The sequence below is a fragment of the Geotrypetes seraphini genome, chromosome 7 (genome assembly GCF_902459505.1).
Source record: "Geotrypetes seraphini chromosome 7, aGeoSer1.1, whole genome shotgun sequence".
Lineage (NCBI taxonomy): Eukaryota > Metazoa > Chordata > Amphibia > Gymnophiona > Dermophiidae > Geotrypetes > Geotrypetes seraphini.
In genome coordinates this window covers 194,569,553-194,594,126 of record NC_047090.1, presented here as the reverse complement: position 1 = coordinate 194,594,126, position 24,574 = coordinate 194,569,553, and the positions used below count along the sequence as shown (strand labels likewise).

Sequence of the window (24,574 nt, the reverse complement as noted above, 5' to 3'; positions counted from 1 at the left end):
TGATCAGAGAAAACCCTAAGCCAGCTGGAAGCTAAAGAAGCACAGCCTGGGCTTTGCGGCCCCCAGTTATGTCAGTACCAGCTCTAGGATACATATTTCAAATCTGAAATATTCTAATCACAAAATATAAAATAAATTTATTTGTTTCTACCTTTTGTTGTCTGGTAATTTTATTCTTCAAATCACATTGGTCTCAGGTTTTGGTTTTTGGTTCCTTCTGTCTTCATCGTGGCATGGCTGGCTCCTGAAGGTAAACTAGGCGCAAAAGGAACTGGGGAGGAGATGCCGAGTCTGACATGGGCGCAATTTTTTTTACCATAGGAGCAAGACTTTTTACTGTTCACGCGGGGCAGTAAAAAGTCTTGTCCCCATTCCCGCGGGATGGTGAAAGGGCTTGTCCCCATTCCGCAAGTAAACCAGAAGCAAATGTCTCCATTCCTGCGGATTTACTGTGGTGACCACGGTTTACCATGGTGAACGGTCCCCGTATCATTCTCTACTTCATACCTACTTCAGATTTTACCGGCTTGATGTGGTGGCTAATGGTGATACGGCCTTTGACGCTTCTGTTCTCACGGCGGGCTCATCGGACCCCCCGCCCCCCCCCCCGAGCTTTGGGACTGCTTTGATATGTCCGTCAAGTTCAGCCTCCAGAGGGATTGTACAAGAATGAAAGATTAGGTTTTTTACCTCTGCTACTCTTCCTTCTTGTAAATCTCCTTTGGAGGCTGAACTCCCGCCCATCTGTTTTGTCCGATTCGCAGGACGCCTCTTCAGTTAACTGATAAGCTGCATTTCTGTCTTTGACTAGCCTTCCTAAGAATTACATGTGTATTCCCTTTTGTAAGGTTTAAGGGTTGGTGGGGTTCTCCGGGGGATGTCCCTTCTGATCTTCAGGCTGTGTCTACGTTCCATAAATTTTCTATGTTTTGCAGTTTTATAATGGTTACATTATGTGTTTGATTACAGTTGTCCTTTTTTGGCCACAGTTTTTAGTGTACTAATTTCTTAAGCAGAATTGACTGGTAGCGGGAGTTCCCACGCCCTCTCTTTATTTTCTTCTGTTTCCTGTTGTCATAGATCTACCTGGGTTTTCTACTAACTGAGCATGACAGGAAGCTCCCAGACAGGTAGCCCAAAGGGAAGGGATCAAGTTTTAGTAGCTCTGCAGCAGAAGCTACCAGACATACAAGAACCCTCGAGTTCAGCCTCCAGAGGAGATTTACAAGAAGGAAGATTAGCAGAGGTAAGAAACCTAATTTTTCATTCCCGAGGATTAAAAATGCCATTTAGTCACTTTTTTCCCACTGTTAGCAAGGATATCCTCTTGTCAATGAATTTCTGATATAACTCTTAAGCTTTGCATTTGTACTCCAAATTTAGAGAATGACACGGGGAAAAAAAATTTGTCCTCATCCCCGCGACCACCGTCCCTGACACCGCCCCATCCCTGGAACCATTATACCTGCCCCATCCCCGTGACCACTGTCCCCGCAGCATCCATACAAGCCCTCAATACTGCAATATTTAGCTTATTCCTTCCTTATAAATCAAAGTTTTGGCTGCTGAACTAGAGAAAGAGATATTCAGCTGGCAGGGCTTTGCTTATAAATTTTTATCAACACAACTAATATAATAATTTTATTTCTTATATACCACCAAAGCCGTGGTAGTTCGAGGTGGTTTACAACAAAGAAGGGCTGGACAATCAGCGAATAAAGGTACAATCAGCGAAAATAGATACAATTTAAATGGGTAAGCAGGATACAGGTACAAAGTATAGGTACAGTCAGCGAAGAAAGGTACAATTTGTAAAGGTAAGCAGGATACAGGTACAGTATATAGGGGCCATGTGTAAGGGGAGCAGGAAATAGGGCTAGGGCTTAAGAGACCAAGGGAAACAAGAGGTTGGGTATGGAGTTCTTAGGTTACAAATTGGTTAAATAGGTTAGTTTTTAATAGTTTTCTGAAGTTTAAGTAGGATGAGGAGCGCAAGATAATATTGCCCAGTCTATCATTTAGTTGACCTGCTTGTAAGGCCAATGTTCTATTCAGGTATCTTTTGTAATGGCAGGCCTTTAGAGTTGGATGACTAAACAGATGAGTTCTGCATGTGGGTCTGGATGGACAACCAAAGATAAATTGGGGAACCAAGTATAAGGGGGCAGAACCAAGGATGGTTTTGAAACAGAGACAGGCAAACTTGAACTGCACTCTTGCTTCCAAGGGTAGCCAGTGGAGTTTTTGGTAGTAGGGAGTTATGTGTTCCCATTTTTTTAGGCCAAAGATCAGTCGGATTGCCAAGTTTTGGATGATTTGGAGTCTTTGAAAGGTTTTTTTGAAAGAGCCCAGATAGATGATGTTACAGTAGTCTAGTAAGAATGGAGGATTGTACCAGTAGGTGGAATGAGGTTGCATCGAAATACTTTCTGATGGTTCTTAGTTTCCATAAGGCGGAGAAGTCTTTTCTGACCAGTAGGTCAGTGTGTGCTTCAAGGGTAAGGTTGCGATCTAGTGTCACTCCCAGAATTTTTATGGAATCTGTGATAGGAAAGACTTGACCATTCAAGGAGATAGATGAATCTTTGATTTTGTCGTTCGGACTCGCCAGGAAGAATTTATTTTTTTCTGAATTGAGTTTCAGTTTGAAATTGGCCATCCATAGTTCGATTTGCTTTAAGATAGATGCTAGGTGATTTTTTGTCTCGGGAGTTAGGTTAGTTAGGGAAAGACTATGGTGATGTCGTCAGCATAAATGTAGAATTTGATTTTCAAACTTAGCAGTAGGTTCCCTAGTGCGGGCAGGTAGATGTTGAACAGTGTAGGGGACAGGGGGGGAGCCCTGCGGGACTCCACATGCATTTACCCAGCTGAAGGAATGAGTATTGTCACTGTAAACTTGGTATGATCGTTTACTTAGAAAACCCTGGAACCAATTTAACACATTGCCCGAGAGACTGATTGATTCCAAACAGTCCAATAGAATGGCATGATCTACTAAGTCGAAGGCACTACTTAAATCAAACTGCAGGACCAGTGCACTTGTGCCTTGGCTAAACAGGCTGTGGAGGGAATCTAGAAGGAAAGCAATAACAGTTTCAGTCTGTGGCCGGAACGAAAACCTGACTGGTTATAATTTAGAATATTGAATTTGTCCAGATAGGTTACTAAATTTTGGTTGACTAGACCTTCCATCAACTTTGCAAAGAAGGGGATGTTTGCAATGGGTCTGTAATTTGATGTCCGGTTGATGGGATCTTTGGGGGTTTTTTATAATTGGAGTGATTAGGATCTGGCCTAGGTCCTCAGGAAAGGTGCCTGACTGTAGAAGGGAAGAGAGCCAGATGTGTAATCTGGCTTTTAAGGTGACCGGGGCAACTTTCAGTACATTAGGTGGGCAGCAGTCTAGTTTGCAGTGGGAATTAGCGTATTTTGAGTAAAACTTGCAGAATTGTTGCCAGGTAGGGATGGTAAAATTGTTCCAAAACAGATCAGCCCTAGGTTCATCATAGAGCTGAGCAACTGGATAGTTTAGATGGTTGGTTGAGAAGGCCGAGAGGGTGGATCTCAGATTGGAGATTTTGCTGTTGAAAAACTTGGCCAAGGCATTGGCTGGTGGAGGAGAGTCTAAGGTGGGACAGGTTAGGGTCTGAATGTCGTAAAGGTTGTTGACTATTTTGAAAAGGTTTTTGATGTCGGGGTTTAGGGAGCCGAGTTTTAGAGCGTAAAAGTTAGTGCGTTTGGTAGTTATGAGTTTTTTGTATTCTTTTAGTTTTGTTCTCCAATTGGCTCTCTCTTTACTATCACCAGATTTCAGCCATAGTCTTTCGAGTTTTCGTAATTCCCGTTTTACTGATCCTAGTTCGGCATCAAACCAGCCATCCAAGTCATACTACGTTATCCTAAAGCAAAAATAAAGTATAAATTTTTTTCTATCTTTGTGGCCAGTGGGCAGAGTTCTTTTCCGTATAATTCGCCATGTGGGCCTCGTGGTTCTGGTGGCTCCTTATTGACCTCGACGATTGTGGTATGCGGATCTAGTGAGGCATCTGCTGGTGGATCTTCTTCCTCTGCCTCTCTTGGACAACTTTCTGACTCAGGGTCCCATTTCAGTGTTCAATCTGGGTCCCTTTTGTCTTACTGCTTGGCTCTTGAAAGGGGTCGCCTAGGTAAGAAGGGGTATTTAGATAAAGTGATCTCAACTCTCTTGTGGTCCTGGAAGCTTTCCACCTCTTGGGTTTATGTTAGGGTTTGGCGTCTATTTGAGGAGTGTTGTGCTGCGCGTGGAGTGGTCTCTATTTGCGCTCCCTGCCTAACATCCTAGAGTTTTTGCAAGATGGATTGGACAGGGGCCTGGCTAGGTCTTCTCTCCGGGTTCAGCTTGCAGCCGTGTCAGCCTTTTGTGGGTTGTTGAAAGGTTAGCGTTTGACTACCATTCCAGATCTGATTCGCTTCTTGCGGGCGGCCAAATTTCTCAAGCCTTCTGTACGACCCTCTGTTCCATCTTGGGATCTGAATCTGGTTCTATCAGTTCTAGTGCATCCTCCTTTTGAACCGTTGGGCGACTGCTCTTTGAAGGACCTTACTCTTGGTGGCCATTACTTCAGCTAGACGTGTTTCTGAGTTGCAAGCTTTCTCTTGTAGGGCTCCTTTCTTGGAGTTTTCTAGGGAATGGGTTGTCTTGAGGCCTGTTCCTTCCCTTCTGCCAAAGGTAGTTTCTCCTTTTCATGTCAATCAGGCAGTGGTCCTCCCGGTGTTGGGTAGCTGGGAGGGCTCTTCTGAGCAGAGACAGCTGCGCACGTTGGATGTCATTTGAGTCCTTCGCTGTTATGTGCAGAGGACCTAGGTGATCAGGAAATTAGATCTTATCTCTGTCCTTCTCGCGGGTCCTCGTAAGGGGGATAGCGCTTCTAAGGCTTCTATTTCACGCTGGATCAAGGAGACTATTGCTTCTGCTTATCTTCTGAAGAAGCCTGTTCCAGAATTTCTTAAGACTCATTCTACTAGGGGTCAGGCAGATTCTTGGTCTGAATCTTCTCTGGTGCCTCCAGTGGATATTTGCAAGGCTGCAGTTTAGTCTTCTCTGCATTTCTTTGTAAGACACTACTGTGTGGATGTTCAAGCGCATTGGGATGTGGTATTCGGAGAACGTGTTCTGGTGTCGGCCCTTTGGGGGTCCTACCCTTAATAGGTACTGTTTTGATACGTCCCATTCGTAAGGACTTATACCAGTCTACCAAGTGATACAGAAGGAGAAATTAGGTTCTTACCTGCTCATTTTATTTCTGTTAGCTTGTAGACTGGCATAGTCCCCCACACTGTCTGTCTTTGTACAGTGATTGCGAGTTTTTGTTTTGCTTGTATACAGATTTTGGGTTTTTCTGCGGGTTCTGGTAATTTTCTAAGGCTGGGGAGAAGTAAGAACAGTGGCTATGGTTCAGCTGGCATAGCTTATGAGTTGTGGGGATATTTTCTATACCAGGATTCAGTTCTACACATGTTCTACAATGTAGTTTACCAGTGTTTGTTGTTTTTACTCTTCTGTTCGGTGTGTGTTATACTGTTTTCAGTTGAAATCTTTCCTAGGTTCTGCTATATACCGCCTGCTGGTGGCAGTGAGGTATATAACCATTCGTAAGGACTATATCAGTCTACAAGCTAACAAAGAAAATTAGCAGGTAAGAACCTAATTTCTCCTTTTCGGGGTAGGTCTTATTTTCGGGGAAACACGGTAGATAGATTTTAAGCAGTGCTGGGGAGGAGATTAATATCTTATTATATGTGGGCACCAATGATAGGAAAATGTGGAAGGGAGATTTTGGAAGACAAATGTAGGCTTTTAGGTAGAAAGCTGAAATCTAACACCTCTACGGGTAGCATTTTCAGAAGTGCTTCCCATTCCACTTGCAGGGCCCTGTCTCTGGAGTCACTGCTGTGATTCAAGGTAAGACCATAATTTTTCCTTATTACACTACAAGTTAAATTAATTTATATATGTATGAGGATGACTAAAAAATTAAAGGCAATTGTTAAATTACGCGACAGTCAGAACAGAGCTAGCAAAATGTAGCAGATAAATGGTATAAATTAAAGAACTAAGGCCAGTACTGGCAGACTTGCATGGTCTGTGTCCCATATGTGGTGGTTTAGTGTGAGATGAACTGGGGAGGGCATCAACAGGAACTCAAATGAGCAGACTTCACGGTATCCTCAAAAGCAGGATGGTTGTAATGAGCATGGACAGCAACTCCAGCAGTTGGAACCTAAGATAGTACGAGGTGGACTTTATGGTCACTAGCTCAGAAATATCAAAGAAAAAAAGACAAGTTAGTTTGATCATGAATTTATAATGTGTATAACTAATGAGCAGACTGGATGGACTGTCAGGTCTTTACCTGCTCTCATTTACTGAGCTACTGTGTAATCTTTTCAGTTTTTGTATTTTCTGACTCAGTTGCTCCTCAGTACTTAAAGGTACCAGAAGGCATAGCACAAGCCTTGGTCGGTGCACAGTTTTCTGTGGTGTTATTGCAGCACTAAGGAGAAAAGAGTGTAGAAAAGTATGCAAGGGACTGACCTGGATATTAGTACACTGCTTGTTGAAACTCTCAACTCAGTGTGCGGTAACGGCTAAGATAGCAAATAGAATGTTAGAAATTATCAGTAAAGGAATGAAAAACAAAGATGAAAATATTATAATGCCGCACCTGGAATACTGTTTGATATTTTGGTTACCATATGTCAAAAAAGATATAGCGGAATTAGAAAAAGTACAGGGAAAGGGGATGCAAGTGATAAAAGGAATAGGACAACTTCTTTATGAGGAAAGGCTAAAGCGGCTAGGGCTCTTCAGCTTGGAGAAGAGACGGCTCAGAGGTGATATGATAAAATACTGAGTGGAGTGGAATTGCTTGTTCACTCAATCCAAAAATACTAGGACTAGGAGGCGTGCGATGAAGCTACTAAGTAGCAGATTTAAAACAAACCAAAGAAAATATTTCTTCACACAATGTTTAATTAAACTCTGGAATTTGTTGCCAGAGAATGTGATGAAATCAGTTAGCTTAGAAGGGTTTTAATAACATTTGGATAATTGGTAAATGTTTGTAAACCACTTAGATAGCTTTAATAGGCGGTATATAAATAAATTTTCCATAGGCCATTATTGAGATGGTTTGGGGAAATTCACTGCTTGTTCCTAGGATAAGCAGCATAAAATCTTTTGGGATCTTGCCAGGATTGTTTTTGTGATGCTTGGATTTTAATGTATTGGCTGAGGAAGAGTAAAAGTTAGCATTAGTAAGGATTTCTTGCTATCTTTTCTCTTTTGCATGAGCATGAAGAATCTGTAACTTTTTTTTTTTTTCTTTACTTTCTTTGTGGGATGAATCCATGAAAAAATTATGTAGCTCTAACACATGGCTTGCTACCTCAGCCCCTGATAAAAGCTATCTGAGATCTGGTGCAACTTAGAACTTGCTATTCACCCACTTATGTATCTAGAAACATGATGGCAGATAAAGGCCAAATGGCCCATCCAGTCTGCCCATTCAAAGTAGCTTATTTCTTCCTCTAAGAGATCCCATGTGCCTATCCTAGGCTTTCTTGAATTCAGACAAAGTCTCTGTCTCATCCACCTCTTCCAGGAGACTGTTCCCTGCATCTTCTACCCTTTGTGTAAAAAAGTATTTCCTTAGATTACTCCTGAGCATATTACCTCTTAACTTCATGCTATTCCTTCTCATTCCAGAGCTTCCTTTTAGTTGAAAGAGACTCTACTCATGCCACGTAGGTATTTAAACGTCTCTATCATATCTCACTTCTCCTGCCTTTCCTACAGATAGAGATCTTTAAGTCTGTCCCCATACACCTTATAGAAACATAGAAAGATGATGGCAGAAAAGGGCCATAGCCCATCAAGTCTGCCCACTCTACTAACCCACCCCCCCCCCTAAGTCTACTCTCCTAGAGATCCCGCGCCGAATGACCCAATACCTTGACTCGACCCTCGTAGGGATTCCACATAGGCATCCCATTTATTCTTAAAATCTGGCACGCTGTTGGCCTCGATCACCTGTACTGGAAGCTCGTTCCAATGATCAACCACTCTTTCGGTGAAGAAGTACTTCCTGGTGTCTCCATGAAATTTCCCGCCCCTGAGTTAGCGGATGCCTTCTTGTGGCCGAGGGTCCTTTGAGAAAGAAAATATCATCTTCCACCTCGACACGTCCAGTGACGTATTTAAATGTCTCAATCATGTCTCCCCTCTCCCTACGTTCTTTGAGCGTGTAGAGCTGCAATTTGTTCAGTCTCGTTTCGTACGAGAGACCCTTGAGCCCCGAGACCATCCTGGTGGCCATCCGTTGAACCGACTCGACTCTTAGCACATCTTTAGGGTAATGTGGCCTCCAGAATTGCACACAATATTCCAGGTGAGGTCTCACCATGGTTCTGTACAATGGCATTATGACTTCAGGCTTCCGGCTGACGAAACTTCTACGGATACAACCCATCATCTGCCTTGCCTTAGATGAAGCTTTCTCCACTTGATTGGCAGTTTTCATATCTGCACTGATGATTACTCCTAAATCTCGTTCCGCTGAAGTCCTAGCTAACGTCTCACGATTCAAGGTGTAAGTTCTGCATGGATTTCTGCTACCAAGGTGCTTGACCTTACATTTCTTAGCGTTGAAGCCCAGTTGCCAGGTCGAGGACCAATGTTCCAATATAAGCAGGTCCTGTGCCATACTATCCTGCAAATTGCATTCGCTTACTATATTACATAGATTGGCGTCATCGGCAAACAATGTTATTTTACCTTGAAGTCCTTGAGTCAGATCCCCTATGAATATGTTAAAAAGGAGCGGACCCATGACAGCCCTGTGGTACTCCGCTGGTTACCTCCGACATCTTAGAGAGGGTACTGTTAACCACCACCCTCTGAAGTCTGCCACTTAGCCAATCATTGACCCATGCAGTTAGTGTCTCTCCTAACCCCATCAATTTCATCTTGCTCAACAGCCTGTGGTGTGGGACGCTATCAAAAGCTTTGCTGAAGTCCAGTACACGACGTCCAGGGACTCTCCCAGGTCCAGCTTTCTTGTTACCCAGTCAAAGAAGCTGATGAGATTGGATTGATAGGACCTACCCCTGGTAAATCCATGTTGATTGGGATCCCTTAGATTCCCCTCGTTCAGGATCGTGTCTAATTTACATTTGATTAGTGTTTCCATGAGTTTACACACTATTGATGTGAGATTCACCGGTCTATATTTTGCAGCCTCTGCCCTTTTTGTGCAGAGTAATGACGTTAGCTGTTTTCCAGTCCAAGGGGACTCTCCCCGTACTTAGGGAGAGATTAAAGAGCACAGCTAACGGTTCCGCCAGGACATCACACAGCTCCCTAAGCACTCTGGGGTGCAGATTGTCCGGCCCCATGGCTTTGTTCACCTTGAGTCTTGTCAGTTCGCTGTAAATTTCGCCGGGTGTGAACTCGAAATTTCGAAACGGGTCTTCTGCGCTTGGTTTTGCCTTCAACTGTGGACCATGCCCCGGTGCCTCGCAGGTGAAGACTGAGCAGAAGTATTCATTCAGTAGTTCGGCTTTATTGGAAACTGATTCCACGTAATTCCCGTCTGGTGTTCTAAGGCGTACTATCCCGTCTGCATTTCTTTTCCTATCACTAATATACCTGAAGAAGGATTTGTCCCCCTTCTTGATGTTCTTTGCTAAAGTTTCTTCCATGTGAAGTTTGGCCGCCCTAACTGCCGTTTTGACCGCTGTGGACATGGTCCTATATTTTATCTTAGCTTCCCTTTTCTCCGTATGTTTGAAGGAAATAAATGCTTTTTTCTTCTCTTTAACGAGGTATGAGATCTCCATTGGGGTTTATTGTTTCTTTGCCGTTTATTTACTGTTTTTATGTAGCGGCTAGTTGCTTCGTGTATGGCAGATTTCAGGGTTGACCACATAGCCTCCACATCACCGGTCTCAGCTTGGTCCTGCAGTGCCTGATGGATGAAATTTCCCATGCTTGCGAAGTCAGTGCCTCGGAAGTTGAGTACCTTTGTTTTCGTGTTTGTTCTAAGGAAACCTTTCCTAATGTTGAACCATACCATGTTGTGGTCACTGGAGGCTAACGTATCTCCTACTGAGACCTCCGAGACGCTTTCCCCATTGGTGAGTACCAGGTCGAGGATTGCCTGGGCCCTAGTGGGCTCCATTACCATTTGTTTGAGACGTGCTCCCTTTATGGAGTTCAATAGCCTCCTGCTGCCGCTGGTTGTCGCTGAAAGTGTGTTCCAGTCTGCATCAGGCATGTTGAAGTCCCCTAGCAGTACAGCGTCCCCCCCCCCCAATCCCCCCCGTAGGGTGATATTCTCTATGTCTTCAATTAATTCTGCATCCTTGTCTTCAAGTTATCTTGGAGGTCTGTAGACTACACCAAGATACAGGCATTTTTCTCTGCCTCTGGCCAGGTTTACCCAGAGGGATTCCCCGGTGTACTTAACATCTGTGATTCTGGTGGTTTTGATGTCTTCTTTAATGTATAGTGCTACCCCTCCACCTAATCTGCCTTCTCTGTCTTGACGAAGTAAGTTGTAACCCAGTATAGCCATATCCCACCCATGAGAATCCGTGAACCAAGTTTCGGATATCGCCATCACGTCTAGGTCAGCATTCATTATTTCGGTCTTCAATTCCAGAATTTTATTGCCTAAACTGTGTGCATTAACATACATAGCCCTCCATACCTTGTGTTTGCTATGTTCCTGCGAGGCATTTCCTTCCTTAGTTAGTGTGACTCCTAGAGAACTGTTTGTAATGTGGGTGCTTACCTCGGACTTGGAAGCGGAGTTTCGACTCACCTCATCAGGATAGTTTCTTATTGCACTGGTATGTGAGTGGGTACTCTCCCCCAACTTACCTAGTTTAAAGCCCTACAAAGCAGGCGGGCTAGCCGGTGTCCGAAGACGTTCTTACCTCTACTGGTCAGATGGAGACCAACCAGTAGAGGTAAGAACCACCCACCATTTTAGTAGCCTTCCTCTTGACCGACTCATCCTTTTTATATCTTTTGGAAGGTGCGGCCTCCAGAATTGTACACAATATTCTAAATGAGGTCTCACCAGAGTCTTATACAGAGACATCAATACCTCCTTTTATCCCTGGATAAGCAGGCAGGTATTCTCACGGATGGGTGACGTGATCCAACGGAGCCCCGATGCGGATGCCTCACAAGCAGTCTTGCTTGAAGAAACTCAAAGTTTTGAGTCGCCCGCACCGCGCATGCGTGAGTGCCTTCCCGCCCAGCGTAGGGCGCATCTCCTCAGTTCTTACTTTTCCGTGGAGCCGAGAAGTCCGTCTTTGATGCTCTGCGTGAAGCTAGTTCACGTGTGCCTTCTTGACCCATGGTTTTGGGTTCTTTTGCTCAGAATCATTGCTTTTCGTCGTGCTTTCTAAAAAAATAAAAATTTTTCTTCCATCCGTTCTGGCCACAGCTTCGATCTTGCGGTGGAGCTTTTTCGGCCTATGTCCCAGCCTATTACCAGTTTTAAAAAGTGTGCCAAGTGCCAACGCGCGATTTCGCTAACGGACCTTCATCGACGCTGTCTTCGGTGTCTCGGGCCTCAACACCTTCCGAAATCGTGCCGGCCTTGCTCCACACTTACAGCACGTGCTTTCAAGCGTTGTTGCTTATTGTGGGAGTCGCTGTTCAGCATGGAGTCTTCGACGGAGCTGTCTTCATCGAAGGATGCATCGCCTTCGACATCAGCCACTGCTCTCCAACCTTCCACCTCTGCGGCCCCAAGCATCCTAAAGCCTGCTTCGTTTGTGCCGGCTTAGCCTTCAGTGCCAGCTGCGATGCCTTCCGCCGTCTCCTCAGGTTAGGTAGCACAGCAGCCCATACCCCCGGTAGTGTTAAAAGTGCCCAAGGCTTCTAAGCCCAATCACTCTCACACTGCCGCTAAGGAGCGCGAGGCCTATGCAGGTGTTCCCATTGCTGGATCCTTGCCAGCTTCGTTCCAGACCTTGCTTGAGAAGCAATTCATTGAGCTCTTTACCACCATGGGGCCCAAGCTTCTCTCTCAAATCCAGCCTGTGCAAGCGGAGGTCTCCCGCGGGGTCGAGCCGCCTCCGCCTCAGCAGTACGCACACTCTCAACAGGGAGCAGAGTCTCTGCGAGTGTCTGGCCTGGCATCGATGCATGCATCGCAAGGAGCAGAGTCTTTGCCCATGCCTCCGTTGGAACCGATTCACTCGATGCAAGGAGTAGAGTCTTTGCGAGTGCCTCCATTGGAGCCGATTCACTTGATGCAAGGACTCGAGTCTTTGCGAGTGCTTCGAGGTGATTCCAGCCATCCACCTCTGCTTCGATCCACCGCTTCCAGCCCCATCCACTCGCTGGGGGCTTCAGTGAAGACCCACTCGCCTCGTGTGTTGAGGCTTGCTTCCAGACACAGCTCGCATCATCGCTTGAGACATTCGTCGTGGCATTCGTCCAGGCATGCCTCGTCTCATCGGAAACAGCCTTTTCTTGAATATTCTCCACCGGCTACTTCACCTCCTCCGATGCCGGAGCTCGAGGACACGCTGGGATCCTTTTCTCCATCTCGATCCCCGTCTTCAATGGATCCAGAGGCCTTGATGTCATCGAGTCCTTCTCGAGGCCCTGCTTTGGCTGACCAGCTGTCTTTCTCCTCGTTTCTTCGGCAGATGGCAGCTGATTTGGACATTCAACTGGACACCGGTTCCAAGTTTTCAAAGGAGTATCTGGAGATTATGCATCTTCCTCAACCACCTGCTGAATCCCTCAAGCTTCCTCTTCATAAGCTGCTGGATCAGACCTTTGTTCGGTGTCTTGAAACACCCTACTCCATCCCCGCTGTGCCGGGCAAGTTGGATGCCAGGTACCGCACGGTCCACCATAAGGGGTTTGACGGTGCCCAACTTTCCCATCAATCCCTTTTGGTGGAGTCTTCATTGAAGCAGTCTCACCCCTCCCAGGTGTATGCCACTGTTCCACCTTGCAGGGAGGGCAAGACCATGGACAGGTTTGGCAGGAGAATTTATCAGATCTCCATGATGACATCCAGAGTTCTTAATTATAACTTCCACTTCATCACCTATTTTGAATTTTTCCTGTCTGTCCTGCAAAAGTTCATGCCCTATTTGGACTCTAGAGCATAGTTTGAGTATCAGGAGGTTTTCGCTTCATTATCCCAGCTCAGGTTGCAGATGATGCAGTCCTCCTATGATGCCTTTGTGCTCTCTGCTCGGGCTACTGCTTCCTCGGTGGCCATCTGCCAGCTGGCGTGGCTCAGGACCATCGACATGGACCCCAATCTTCAGGACAGGTTGGCCAACGTCCCCTGTATTGGTACCGACCTCTTCGATGAGTCCATTGAGGCGGCGACCAAAAAGCTCTCGGACTACGAGAAGTCCTTTCAATCCATTCTTCGTCCAAAGCCCAAGCCTGCTCCTCCTTGTCCATCACGCCCACCGTTGATCTACCAGCAGCGTTTCCCGCCTAAACAGGCTCCTGCCATCCGTCAACCTGTTAAAAGGCAGCACCCTCAAAAGCAGCAGCAGAAATCTCAGCCATCTACTTTACCCAAGGCTCCTCAGCCTTTTTGACTGTCTCATGGAGAGCATAACATCCGTTGTTCTGCCCTTCCCTGTTTTTCCCCTGATAGGAGGTCATCTCCATCATTTTTACCACCGATGGACGACTATTACCACCGACCTCTGGATCCTATCCATCGTCCGGGAGGGATACTCTCTTCAGTTCCATCAAGTTCCTCCGGACCATCCTCCAAGAGAGTATCCTTCCTACTTGACCCAGACCGCCCTTCTTCTTCAGGAAGTCCAGGCTTTGTTGCAGCTCTGGGCTGTCGAGGTGGTTCCTTGGCTCAACAGAACAAGGGTTTTTACTCCCGGTACTTCCTTGTTCCGAAGAAGATGGGCGATCTGCGTCCTATTTTGGATCACAGGGGGCTCAACAAATATCTGGTCAAGGAAAAATTTTGCATGTTGACCCTGGCGTCCCTGTATCCCCTCCTCGAGCAGAACGACTGGTTATGCTCTCTAGATCTGAAGGAGGTCTACACTCACATTCCCATTCATCCGGCCTCCCGTCAATACCTCAGATTTCGATTGGGACATCTTTATCTCCAATATCGAGTGCTCCCTTTCGGCCTGGCATCGTCCCCCAGAGTCTTCACCAAGTGCTTGGTTGTGGTGGCCGCAGCACTCAAGACCCATGGTCTTCAGGTGTTTCCCTACCTGGACGACTGGCTCATCAAGGATTCCACGTCTCAGGGAGTCGTCTTGGCGACCCAGAGGACTATCTGGTTCCTGCAGAGTCTGGGATTCGAGATCAACTTTCCAAAATCCCATCTGCAACTTTCCCAGACTCTTCCCTTCATCGGAGCTGTTCTGGATACTACCCAACTCAGAGCGTTCCTTCCTCCTCAACATCTGGAGGCTCTCCTCCATCTTTGTCACTCGGTGTCCTCTCGCCCGTCCATCTCGGCGAAACATATGATGGTTCTTCTGGGCCACATGGCCTCTACATTTCACGTGACTCCTTTTGCCAGACTTCACTTCAGGATTCCTCAGTGGACCCTGGCATCTCAGTGGACGCAGGTCTCCGACCCTCTGTCACGTCATATCCAGGTCACTCCTGCTCTGCAGCAGTCTCTACGCTGGTGGATGCTCTCTTCCAATCTATCCAGAGGTTTGCTGTTTCATCCCCCCCCCCCCATCAGAAAGTTCTCACGACCAACTCTTCGACTTATGCTTGGGGGGCTCATCTGGACGGTCTTCCCACTCAGGGTTATTGGACCAGCACGGACCGCCTATGCCACATCAATCTCCTGGAACTCAGGGCGATTTTCCATGCTCTCAATGCTTTTCAACATCTGCTTTGCGACCGTGTGGTCCTCATTTGCACAGACAACCAAGTCGCCATGTACTATATCAACAAACAGGGAAGGACGGGATCGGCCCCCTCTGCCAGGAAGCTCTGAAAGTGTGAGATTGGGTGATTCGCCACAACACCTTCCTCAAAGCTGTGTACATTCAAGGGGCGGTCAATGCCTTAGCGGACAACTTGAGTCGTCTTTTGCAGCCTCACGAGTGGACTCTCCATTCCATGCCCCTCATCACATTTTCTTTCTGTGGGGAACGCCTCAGATAGACCTCTTTGCTGCCCCCCACAACTTCAAGCTGCCTCAGTTCTGCTGCAGGATCTACACTCCTCTTCGCCTCGAGGCAAATGCCTTTCTCCTGGACTGGACGAATCTCTTTCTATATCTCCATTTCCTCTCATTCAAAAGACTCTAGTCAGGCTGAAGTCCGACCATTCCACCATGATTCTGATTGCTCCTCGGTGGCCCAGACAACCTTGGTACTCTCTTCTACTTCAATTCAGCAGCAGGGAGCCCTTCCTTCTACCAGTGTTTCCATCGCTGCTTACACAGCATCAGGGATCTCTGCTTCATCCCAACCTGCATTCTCTACACCTGACAGCTTGGTTCCTCTCAACATAGCTCCTCTCCAGTTTTCTCAACCTGTGATCCTGCTACTAGACAATGCTATCACCAAAAGTGGACTAGATTTTCTACTTGGTGTGTTTCTCATCATCAGGAACCTCAGCATTCCTCCTTATCTTCAGTTTTAGACTATCTTTTGCACCTTTCTCAGTCTAGCCTCAAGTCTACTTCGATACGAGTCCACCTTAATGCAATTGCTGCTTTCCATCAGCCTCTTCAAGGGAAACCTCTCTCTGCTCATCCTGTGGTTTCCAGATTCATGAAAGGACTTTACCATGTCAATCCTCCTCTCAAACCGCCTCCAGTGGTTTGGGACCTCAATGTTGTTCTTTCTCAACTTATGAAGCCTCCGTTTGAACCAATGGACAAGGCTCATCTGAAGTATCTCACTTGGAAAGTGGTGTTTCTCATTGGCCTCACCTCTGTTCGTCGAGTCAGTGAGCTCCAAGCATTGGTTGCGGATCCACCTTTTACAGTGTTCCATCATGACAAGGTGGTTCTTCGCACTCATCCGAAATTCCTTCTTAAAGTTGTCTCAGAATTTCATCTCAATCAATCCATTGTTCTTCAATTGTTCTTTCCAAGGCCTCATTCTCATCCTGGAGAATCAGCTCTTCATACTCTGGACTGTAAGCGTGCTTTGGCTTTCTATCTGCAACGCACCAAACCTCACAGATCTGCTCCTGAACTTTTCATCTCCTTTGACCCGAACAAGTTGGGACGTCCTATCTCTAAGCGTACCATCTCCAACTGGATGGCGGCTTGTATCTCTTTTTGCTATGCCCAGGCTAGATTACCCCTTCACAGTAGAGTCACAGCCCATAAGGTCAGAGCAATGGCAGTTCTGTAGTTTTCCTCAGATCTAAGCCGATTGAGGAGATTTGTAAAGCTGCTACCTGGTCCTCGGTTCATACCTTCACTTCTCACTATTGTCTGGATACTTTCTCCAGACGGGATGGACAGTTTAGCCAAATAGTATTGCAAAATTTATTCTCCTAAGTTGCCAACTCACCCACCATCCCACTTTGGTTAGCTTGGAGGTCACCCATTAGTGAGAATACCTGCCTGCTTGTCCTGGGATAAAGCAATGTTACCTACCGTAACAGTTGTTATCCAGGGACAGCAGGCAGCTATTCTCACGTCCCACCCACCTCCCCTGGGTTGGCTTCTCTGCTAGCTATCTGAACTGAGGAGATGCGCCCTACGCTGGGCGGGAAGCCACTCACGCATGCGCGGTGCGGGCGACTCGAAAGTTCGAGTTTCTTCAAGCAAGACTGCTTGTGAGGCGTCCGCATCGGGGCTCCGTTGGATCACGTCACCCATTAGTGAGAATAGCTGCCTGCTGTCCCTGGATAACAACTGTTACGGTAAGTAACATTGCTTTTCCTACTAGCCATACCTCTCCCCAAGCACCCTAGTATCCTTCTATCTTTTGCCATCTCCTTTTCAACCTGTTTGGCCACCTTAAGATCATCACATACAATCACACCCAAGTCCCACTCTTCTGTTGTGCACATAAGTTCTTCACTCCATAAACTGTACCGTTCCCTCTGGTTTTTGCAGCCCAAATGCATGACCTTGCATTTCTTAGCATTAAATTTTAGCTGCCAAATTTCAGACCATTCTTCAAGCTTCGCCAGGTCTTTCTTCATGTTATTCACACCATCCGGAGTATCTACTCTATTGCAGATTTTGGTATCAACCGCAAAGAGGCAAATCTTACCTTACAGCCCTTCAGCAGTATCGCTGATTTAGTCATTGTTGTCCACTGAGAAATCAGTGTTGGTTCCATGTAACAGATGTTCTCTGTAGTCTGCAGGGTTCTATCTTTCGGAGAGCTCTGGTGGTTCTTGAGCTGTGGAATGATCTGAAGGGGTTTAAGAAGCTGCTATACAGATGCCTGGAGTGTTCCAATAGTTCTGAGCTCTGGGAAAGCTGTTCTGTCCTGGTGGTGTCACAGCTTGTGTGCTTGATAAATGTATCTATGGAGAACCCCTTGCATTCACTTCTGTCATCTCTGCTGTACTACTTTGGTGTATGAATAGGGTTTGGTTTCTAGTGTACTAAAAAGTATACAAGTACTAAAATACAATTGAAAATTATTCAGCTTTAGTGTTATTTTGATTTGTTGCTTTAAAAGATGTAACAGGTGTAAAATTAAGATGAGTCCTTTTTTGGGGGGCTTTTTGGATTATCTCTGTGTTTCTCTTTCTGCTTGGAAACAAATAGGCCTCAGAGACCGTTATGAAAGAGAGCGAGATGCATATTTTCATCGACAAAGCAACAAGAATATGGATCAGCGGGACTATGAAAAGGAGAGGGAACGAGAACGGGACAGAGACCGTGAACGGGAAATGTATAGAGAGCGGGAAAGGTCTGAGAGGGACCGACCAAACCGTGAAAACAGGTATAGTGTGAGCTCTGCTAGAAATAACAGCTGAGCTATCCATCTGTGTATGCATTGATTTCAAACATTTTATAGTATTTGATGTACAATTGTATTTCCAGTGCAATGGGTGAGACATTCTATACCAGTGGGTTGTGTCACCATGGCCATGTCCCATCTGCTGAAGGAATCCAGTTTGGAATTTCACTGTGCCTCTCCTTAGTTCCACCTACAATTTTTTCCTTCTGAACGCATGCCTGCAGGACTGTTTTTGTTCTGCTCACCACATTTTATTATTTTATATGGTGTTTTTAGTCCCTTTTTTTCAGGATTTTTGAGTTCAACGTTTCTTCAGCTTTGTCTGCATTGAGAACATACATGCCAATCCCAGTTGGTACCTGTTAGCCAGCCTGCTTAATTTTCTTTGGAGCTCAGGGCCTGTCCCTGAAGTTGTCTCAACCTGCTATTAAGCAGGGGTCGATTGCAGGCTATTAGGCACCCTTAGGAGGCTTGGCGATGTCTTGCAGGGTGTCAGCTATGTCTTCTTGCCTCCGCCCATCCCTGAGCAAATCCATCAGTCCCTAGGGGTGGAGGTGCATAGGGCATAGGGTCTCACTATCAGCATTGCAGAGGCATTCCTAGCATGAGGCAGTGATTCTCTCATCCAGCTGCTGTTAGAGAGCTGAGGCAGGCTGCAGCACAGATCCACAAACAGGTCACAGTGAGTACAGGCTGTTACAATCTGTGAGGTGAATCGGGGCAGGTCTGAAAAGTGGAGTTTTAAAGGTTTCTGCATGTCCCCCTGTGTTCCCCTACAGTGAAAATCCTAAAATCGCCACGTTATAACTTTACTAAGTGTGAAAAATATTGCAATTTTGGTGTGAATTTTATATTGGCAGCCTTCTTGTATCTTTAGCAGTCTTTTTTTCAAAAGCTCCCTGCTTCTCCAAAGCTGCAATTTTTACTTCATATCTTGTTGGAATGGAGTGCTTAGGCTCTCCTAATGTGAATTTCACGTGGCGCAGCTGGGAGGGATGGCAGCACAAAGCTTTGACTTGTCCCTGGTCAAACAGGTGACATAACGCTTGGCTAGCCTAGTGGAGCGACCTTCTGTATTTTTAGGGCTCGGCACGGTTGATAGTTCTCGTGCGCATGACTATTGTCCCTCCGTAGCCTACAAAACGCACAGTTAAGTCACCAGAGGGTGATGATGCGCCCCAGGAGCCAGAGACTTTCTTAGAGTTTCTGAAACCATTTGGCAAAAATAAAATAAATTTCAAAGCAGTTGTTCTTCCTCTACGTAGTCCCGCTCTGCATCTGCTGCTTCTCACAGTTTTCTGGCTTGTATGAGAACATAAGAACATAAGCAATGCCTCTACTGGGTCAGACCTGACGTCCATCATGCCCAGCAGTCTGCTCAAGTGGCGGCCCAAAAGGTCCAGGACCTGTGCAGTAATCCTCTATTTATACCCTTCTATCCCCTTTTCCAGCAGGAAATTGTCCAATCCTTTCTTAAACCCCAGTACTGTACTCTGCCCTATTACGCCCTCTGGAAGCGCATTCCAGGTGTCCACCACTCGTTGGGTAAAGAAGAACTTCCTAGCATATCCTTCTCTCAGTCAGCCGCTGTTCCTAGTCTTCCTGATCCTTATGCTGCTGCCTAGCTTGCTGACCCCTTATTTCAAGGTGCAGCGCTTCTAAGGATGGACTGGATCTTTGGATCCTTTAAGGGGCTCTAGGACCTGGGGACAATCCCACAGTTTTGCACTTATTTCAGTCTGCGGCTTTGCCGGGTCTTAGTTCTGAGACTGTGCAGGAATTGCATTAGGTCACTCAACCAGCTCCATCCCTCCTCTTCCTCCTGGTTTTGCGGTGCGTGCTTGCAGTCTTCCACCTTTCCCTGGCACCCTTATATGAGCATTTTAATATCAGAGCAATGTGACTATCTGGAATGTGCTCTTATATTAATGAGGTTAAACAATCTTATAAGGCACTATTTAAAGTCTTATTCTTGGAATTATCACCATGTAGCATAAATCCAATATCCAATTCCAGGCTTCCAACCTTTAAAGTATTCTTTCTATATTACACCTTTAGATCCTTATCTGGTGTTGCTGCTTCTGTTTTAGCCATAGACCTCAGAAACACCCTCCTCCGTCCCATACAGGCTATGTTCTCATAACAGGGAGATTCATGTGTAACCTCCTCATCGGTCAAGGCTTAAATTTTAATAGCTAATGCTCAATATTTTTATGTTTTTTTAAACACTTTTTATAACTTTTAAAACGACTAATGAAGTATGTGTACTTATCTTCAAAAGTGTTGCTGTACTAGGCTGGTGGACCCGACATGTTTCGCTGCCGCTTCGTCAGGGATCCACACTAAAGCAAAAAATACAGAATGCCGCTCACCCATCTCCCTTAGTCCCATACTGTAAACTATCACTACCAAAACTTTTGCTGTCTCTTACCATGCCGTTAACCACCATCCTGCATAGACTCTTCAAATACAAGATGGCGGCGGCCTGCTTCAAGTCTCTTTTTATAGTGCAAGCTGTGAAAGACCCCCCCCCCCCTCTATCCATCCTACAACCTATCAAAGGGCTGCTCGGTGCTGACATCAGCACTCGAAAAACACTAACTAAATAGATGACGCTTCATTCACAAAAAACTAATGACCATTCATTCACAAAATAGCCCCCCAAAATACCGGCAAGAGTTAGAATAATGTGGCCCATTCAATCTCTACATTTAAACCAGCCGGCTCTACAGAATTGAGCCGGTGGATCCAACGCTGTTCCTTCACATTTAGAACTTCTTCAATGTTCCCTCCCACCCTCCCTTCTTGTATGCTATCAATAATACGCTAACTTAAATCTGATACTGTATATTTAAACACTCTCATATGTTGTATTATTGGAGCTTGCAAAATCTCATTGATTATACGAGATTTGTGTTCAGTTAACCGGATATTTACCGGGCGACTGGTTCTCCCTATATAAATCAACTTGCAAGGACATACATTACTGATTTCTATTCCGCCTCAACCTTGCAGTTCTGTGCGGATTACAAAAGAGACAACTGGACATTTCCAGGATAATTACAGAGAGAATTCTGGTCATTTCCAGGAGAAGTTACAAGAATAATGGAGCTGTATATTTCAAGAGCTACAAGACGCTGTACAAATAGGAAATAGTGCAGATCCAGTATATATACCGTTAGGGAAGCAGTTGACATGCTTGAGGCTAAAGAGAAGGGAACTAGTGAAGGGGGGAAGAGGGGGGAGTTGCGTTGCGGGGGGTCCGGTTGGGGTTAAGCCATCTGTATAAATTTTTTGAATAGGTGAGTTTTGATTTCTTTGCGAAAATATTTGTAGTCGTTTGTTGTTATCAGCAGGTTGGAGATAGTGTGGTCCAGTTTCGCTGCATGCGTCGCCAGCAGACTGTCAAATATCTTCTTGCGCTGGGTGCCTTTGAGTGGGGGGTAGGTAAAAGGGGTCTTAGTTCTTCTTTGCCTAGTGGTGGCGTTTTGGTACAGGCGGTTGTTTAGGTAATTGGGGGCTGTGCCATTTATTGCTTTGAATAATAGACAGTATAGTTTGAATTGAATTCGTGCTTGCATTGGCAACCAGTGTGAGTCCAGGTAGGCCGCGGTGACGTGGTCAAATTTTCTCAGTGAGTAGATTAATCTGAGTGCAGTGTTTTGGATTGTCTGTAGTTGTTTTATCATTGTTGCAGGGCAAGGCAGATAGAGTATGTTTGCAGTAGTCCAATAGACCTAGTACTAGGGATTGGACTACTAGCCTATATTGCTCTTTGTCGAAGAATTTTCTGATTTTTCTTAGATTGCGCATGGTTAGAAATGCTTTCTGGGTGGTCTTGTTGATTTGGGCCTGCATTGTGCAGCATCTGTCTATTGTTACTCCTAGGAGTTTTAGGGTAGGTTGTCTAGGGTATTTGGAGGCGTTTATTTCTAGTTCTGTGATGTAGGGATTCTTATCCTTTTCAAGCAGTAGAAATTTTGTTTTGTCAGTGTTCAGCTTCAATTTGTGATCTGCCATCCATTTTTCCACTGCTTGAAGGGTTTTTTCCAATTTTTCTGTAGAAGTTGGGTCAGGAGTATCAAAAGGTAGGAGTATGGTGATGTCGTCAGCATAGCTGAATGAAGTTACATTCAGATTGTCTAGGGTAGACCCAAGGGAGGATAAGAAGAGATTGAAGAGAGTAGGTGAGAGAGGTGATCCTTGAGGAACTCCACAGGGGTTGCACCATGGTTCTGATTTAAGATTGTTTGACTTTACTCTATAAGATCTGTATTTAAGGAATCCTTCGAACCAATTGTATACCCTGCCTGATATCCCTATGACTTCTAGAGCCTGCAGTAGGATGGTGTGGTCGACCAGATCGAATGCTGCAGATAGATCGAGTTGAATTATCAGCATCCTTCTGTCTTTGCTGAGGTGCTGTTGGGCTGTGTCTAGTAGGGTTACTAGTAAAGTCTCTACTATTACTATTGCTATTACGTATATTACAGTCAGTGTTATGCCTTGAAACTATTGTCATGTTTTTACTCGGTGCCTCCCAATTGCCACCCTCTATGGTGGTGCTGCACCACTGCCATCTCCCACATCTACCATGGTGACCCTGCTCATTACTAGTGAAGGAATGAAATTTTTTAAAATTTAATTTCTGGCCAATGGTCCTGCCTTTTTGAAACGCTATCAGAGGAAATTCAGTAAAGATGTTATGCAATTCTAATTTGTGCCAATATGTTTTCATCGATTGAATCACAGCTTTAGAAGCTTCTGAAAACGGAAGAACACACATCAGTTTATCTTCATCTTCCTTCTGCTCCTTCTCCTTCAATAATAATTCCCTTTGGGCATATCGAGCTCTCAAATAAGCTTGTTTGAGAGCTCGCTTAGGGGTACCCCTGTTGAGAAAATCTGTATTCCATAAGACTGGCTTGATGTTTAAATTCTTCCAACTCAGAATAATTCCTCCTCAGTCTTAAATATTGGCTGATCGGTAAGCCAAATTTCAATTTAAATGGATGGTAACTGGAAAAATGTAGGAGGGTGTTGCGAGACATAGGCTTTCTGTATATAGTGGCGTTTTGATCACTATAAGATCCAGAAACTCGATGTGGTGTTGATGGTATACACTAGTGAACTTAATCTGGGCATCTACTGAGTTTAAGTAAGATATAAAAGTTGATAATTCCTCCTTGGATCCTCTCCAAAGAAAAAAGATATCATCCAAAATCCGGGTCCACAACTGTATTTTTCCTCCGAAATCTGCAGTGGGATACACAAATTGCTCTTCAAATTTAGCCATATATAAAGTCGCCACCGAAGGTGCTAAGGTGGCCCCCATGGCTAACCTTGAATTTGGTTAAAAAATTCCCCTCCAAATTCAAAATAATTATAATTAATCACCCATCGTGCAAGCTGTAACAAAAATTCAGTTGAAATTCTATGTGGGGTTCCCCGTGTCCGCAATACTTCCTCAATAATGTCCAGAGCCTGGGCCTGAGGGATCTGTGTAATCAAAGATGTTACATCTAGAGTGACCATCCATGTTTCATCAGCAGTACTTTGTACCTCCATCAGCTTTCTCAAAAAATGGGAAGTGTCCTTTAAAAAGGATTTAACTTTAGAAGCCTCCTTACACAAGAAAAAGTCTACAAACTGAGATAGGGGATCCAGTACCGACCCTCGTGTATTTACTATGGAGCGTCCAGATGGGGGGTTCACCCCCTTGTGAATTTTAGGTACAAAATAAATCCCCGGACATTGTGGAAACTTTTGTATCAAAAAATGATATTCCTTTTTAGTAATCATTTTATCTTTATGGTGTTTTGATACCCACTCATAAATGCTTTTGATCAGCTCTTCAGTCGGATCCTGATGTATCTTCCTGTATGCTACGGTGTCCTGCAATTGGCGACTCGCCTCTTGTTCATAGTCCTTTTTGTTCAACACCACCGTAGCCCCTCCCTTGTCAGCCTTCAAAATGATTATGTGGTTATTTGATATCAATTCCTGGAGCCCCTGGTGTTGTTGACTTGTCAAATTTTCAGGGATGCGGTGGTATCGCCAATCACGTTGTATTTGCTCAATCTCCTTCATTAACAAATTTTTAAAGGTGGAAATCGCGGGGTCCATTACTCCTGGTGGTACCCAATTTGGACATTTCATACAAATGGACAATGTAGTGGCCTCCTTGTCATCATCATCATCATCATCAATGGTTTCCTCCTCCCTTCCTTGGATTTCATCCCTCCCTTGGTGGAAAAACAATCGCAATTGCAGCTTATGTATGAATTTGAAAACTGCTACTTTAAGTTGAAAAAAGTCAGGAGGGTACTCCAGGATAAAACCTAATCCCAGCTGTAATACCGAGGCTTGTCCCGGAGTTAAATGCAAGGAGGATAAATTTGGAGGGGAATTTTTTAACCGTAGTCAATTTATCCTCCTTGCATTTAACTCCAGGACAAGCCTCTATTACAGCTGGGATTAGGTTTTGTTGTATACAGATCTGATGCGGCTTAGCTAGGATTGCGACCTTCAATTGATCATCCATCTTGACTCACTTATGCAGGCTCCAGTCGGTGTGGAGGATCCAGGTTGC

The 24,574-nt window shown here is 45.2% G+C and overlaps 1 protein-coding gene across 1 annotated transcript in view; it reads left to right on the top strand.

The window, feature by feature from the left end:
• YLPM1 (YLP motif containing 1) overlaps positions 1-24,574 on the top strand; it is a 500,153-nt gene that overhangs the window by 235,026 nt on the left and 240,553 nt on the right. The window contains 1 exon segment of the mRNA XM_033952197.1: positions 17,787-17,964. Coding sequence (XP_033808088.1) covers positions 17,787-17,964 — 178 coding nt within the window.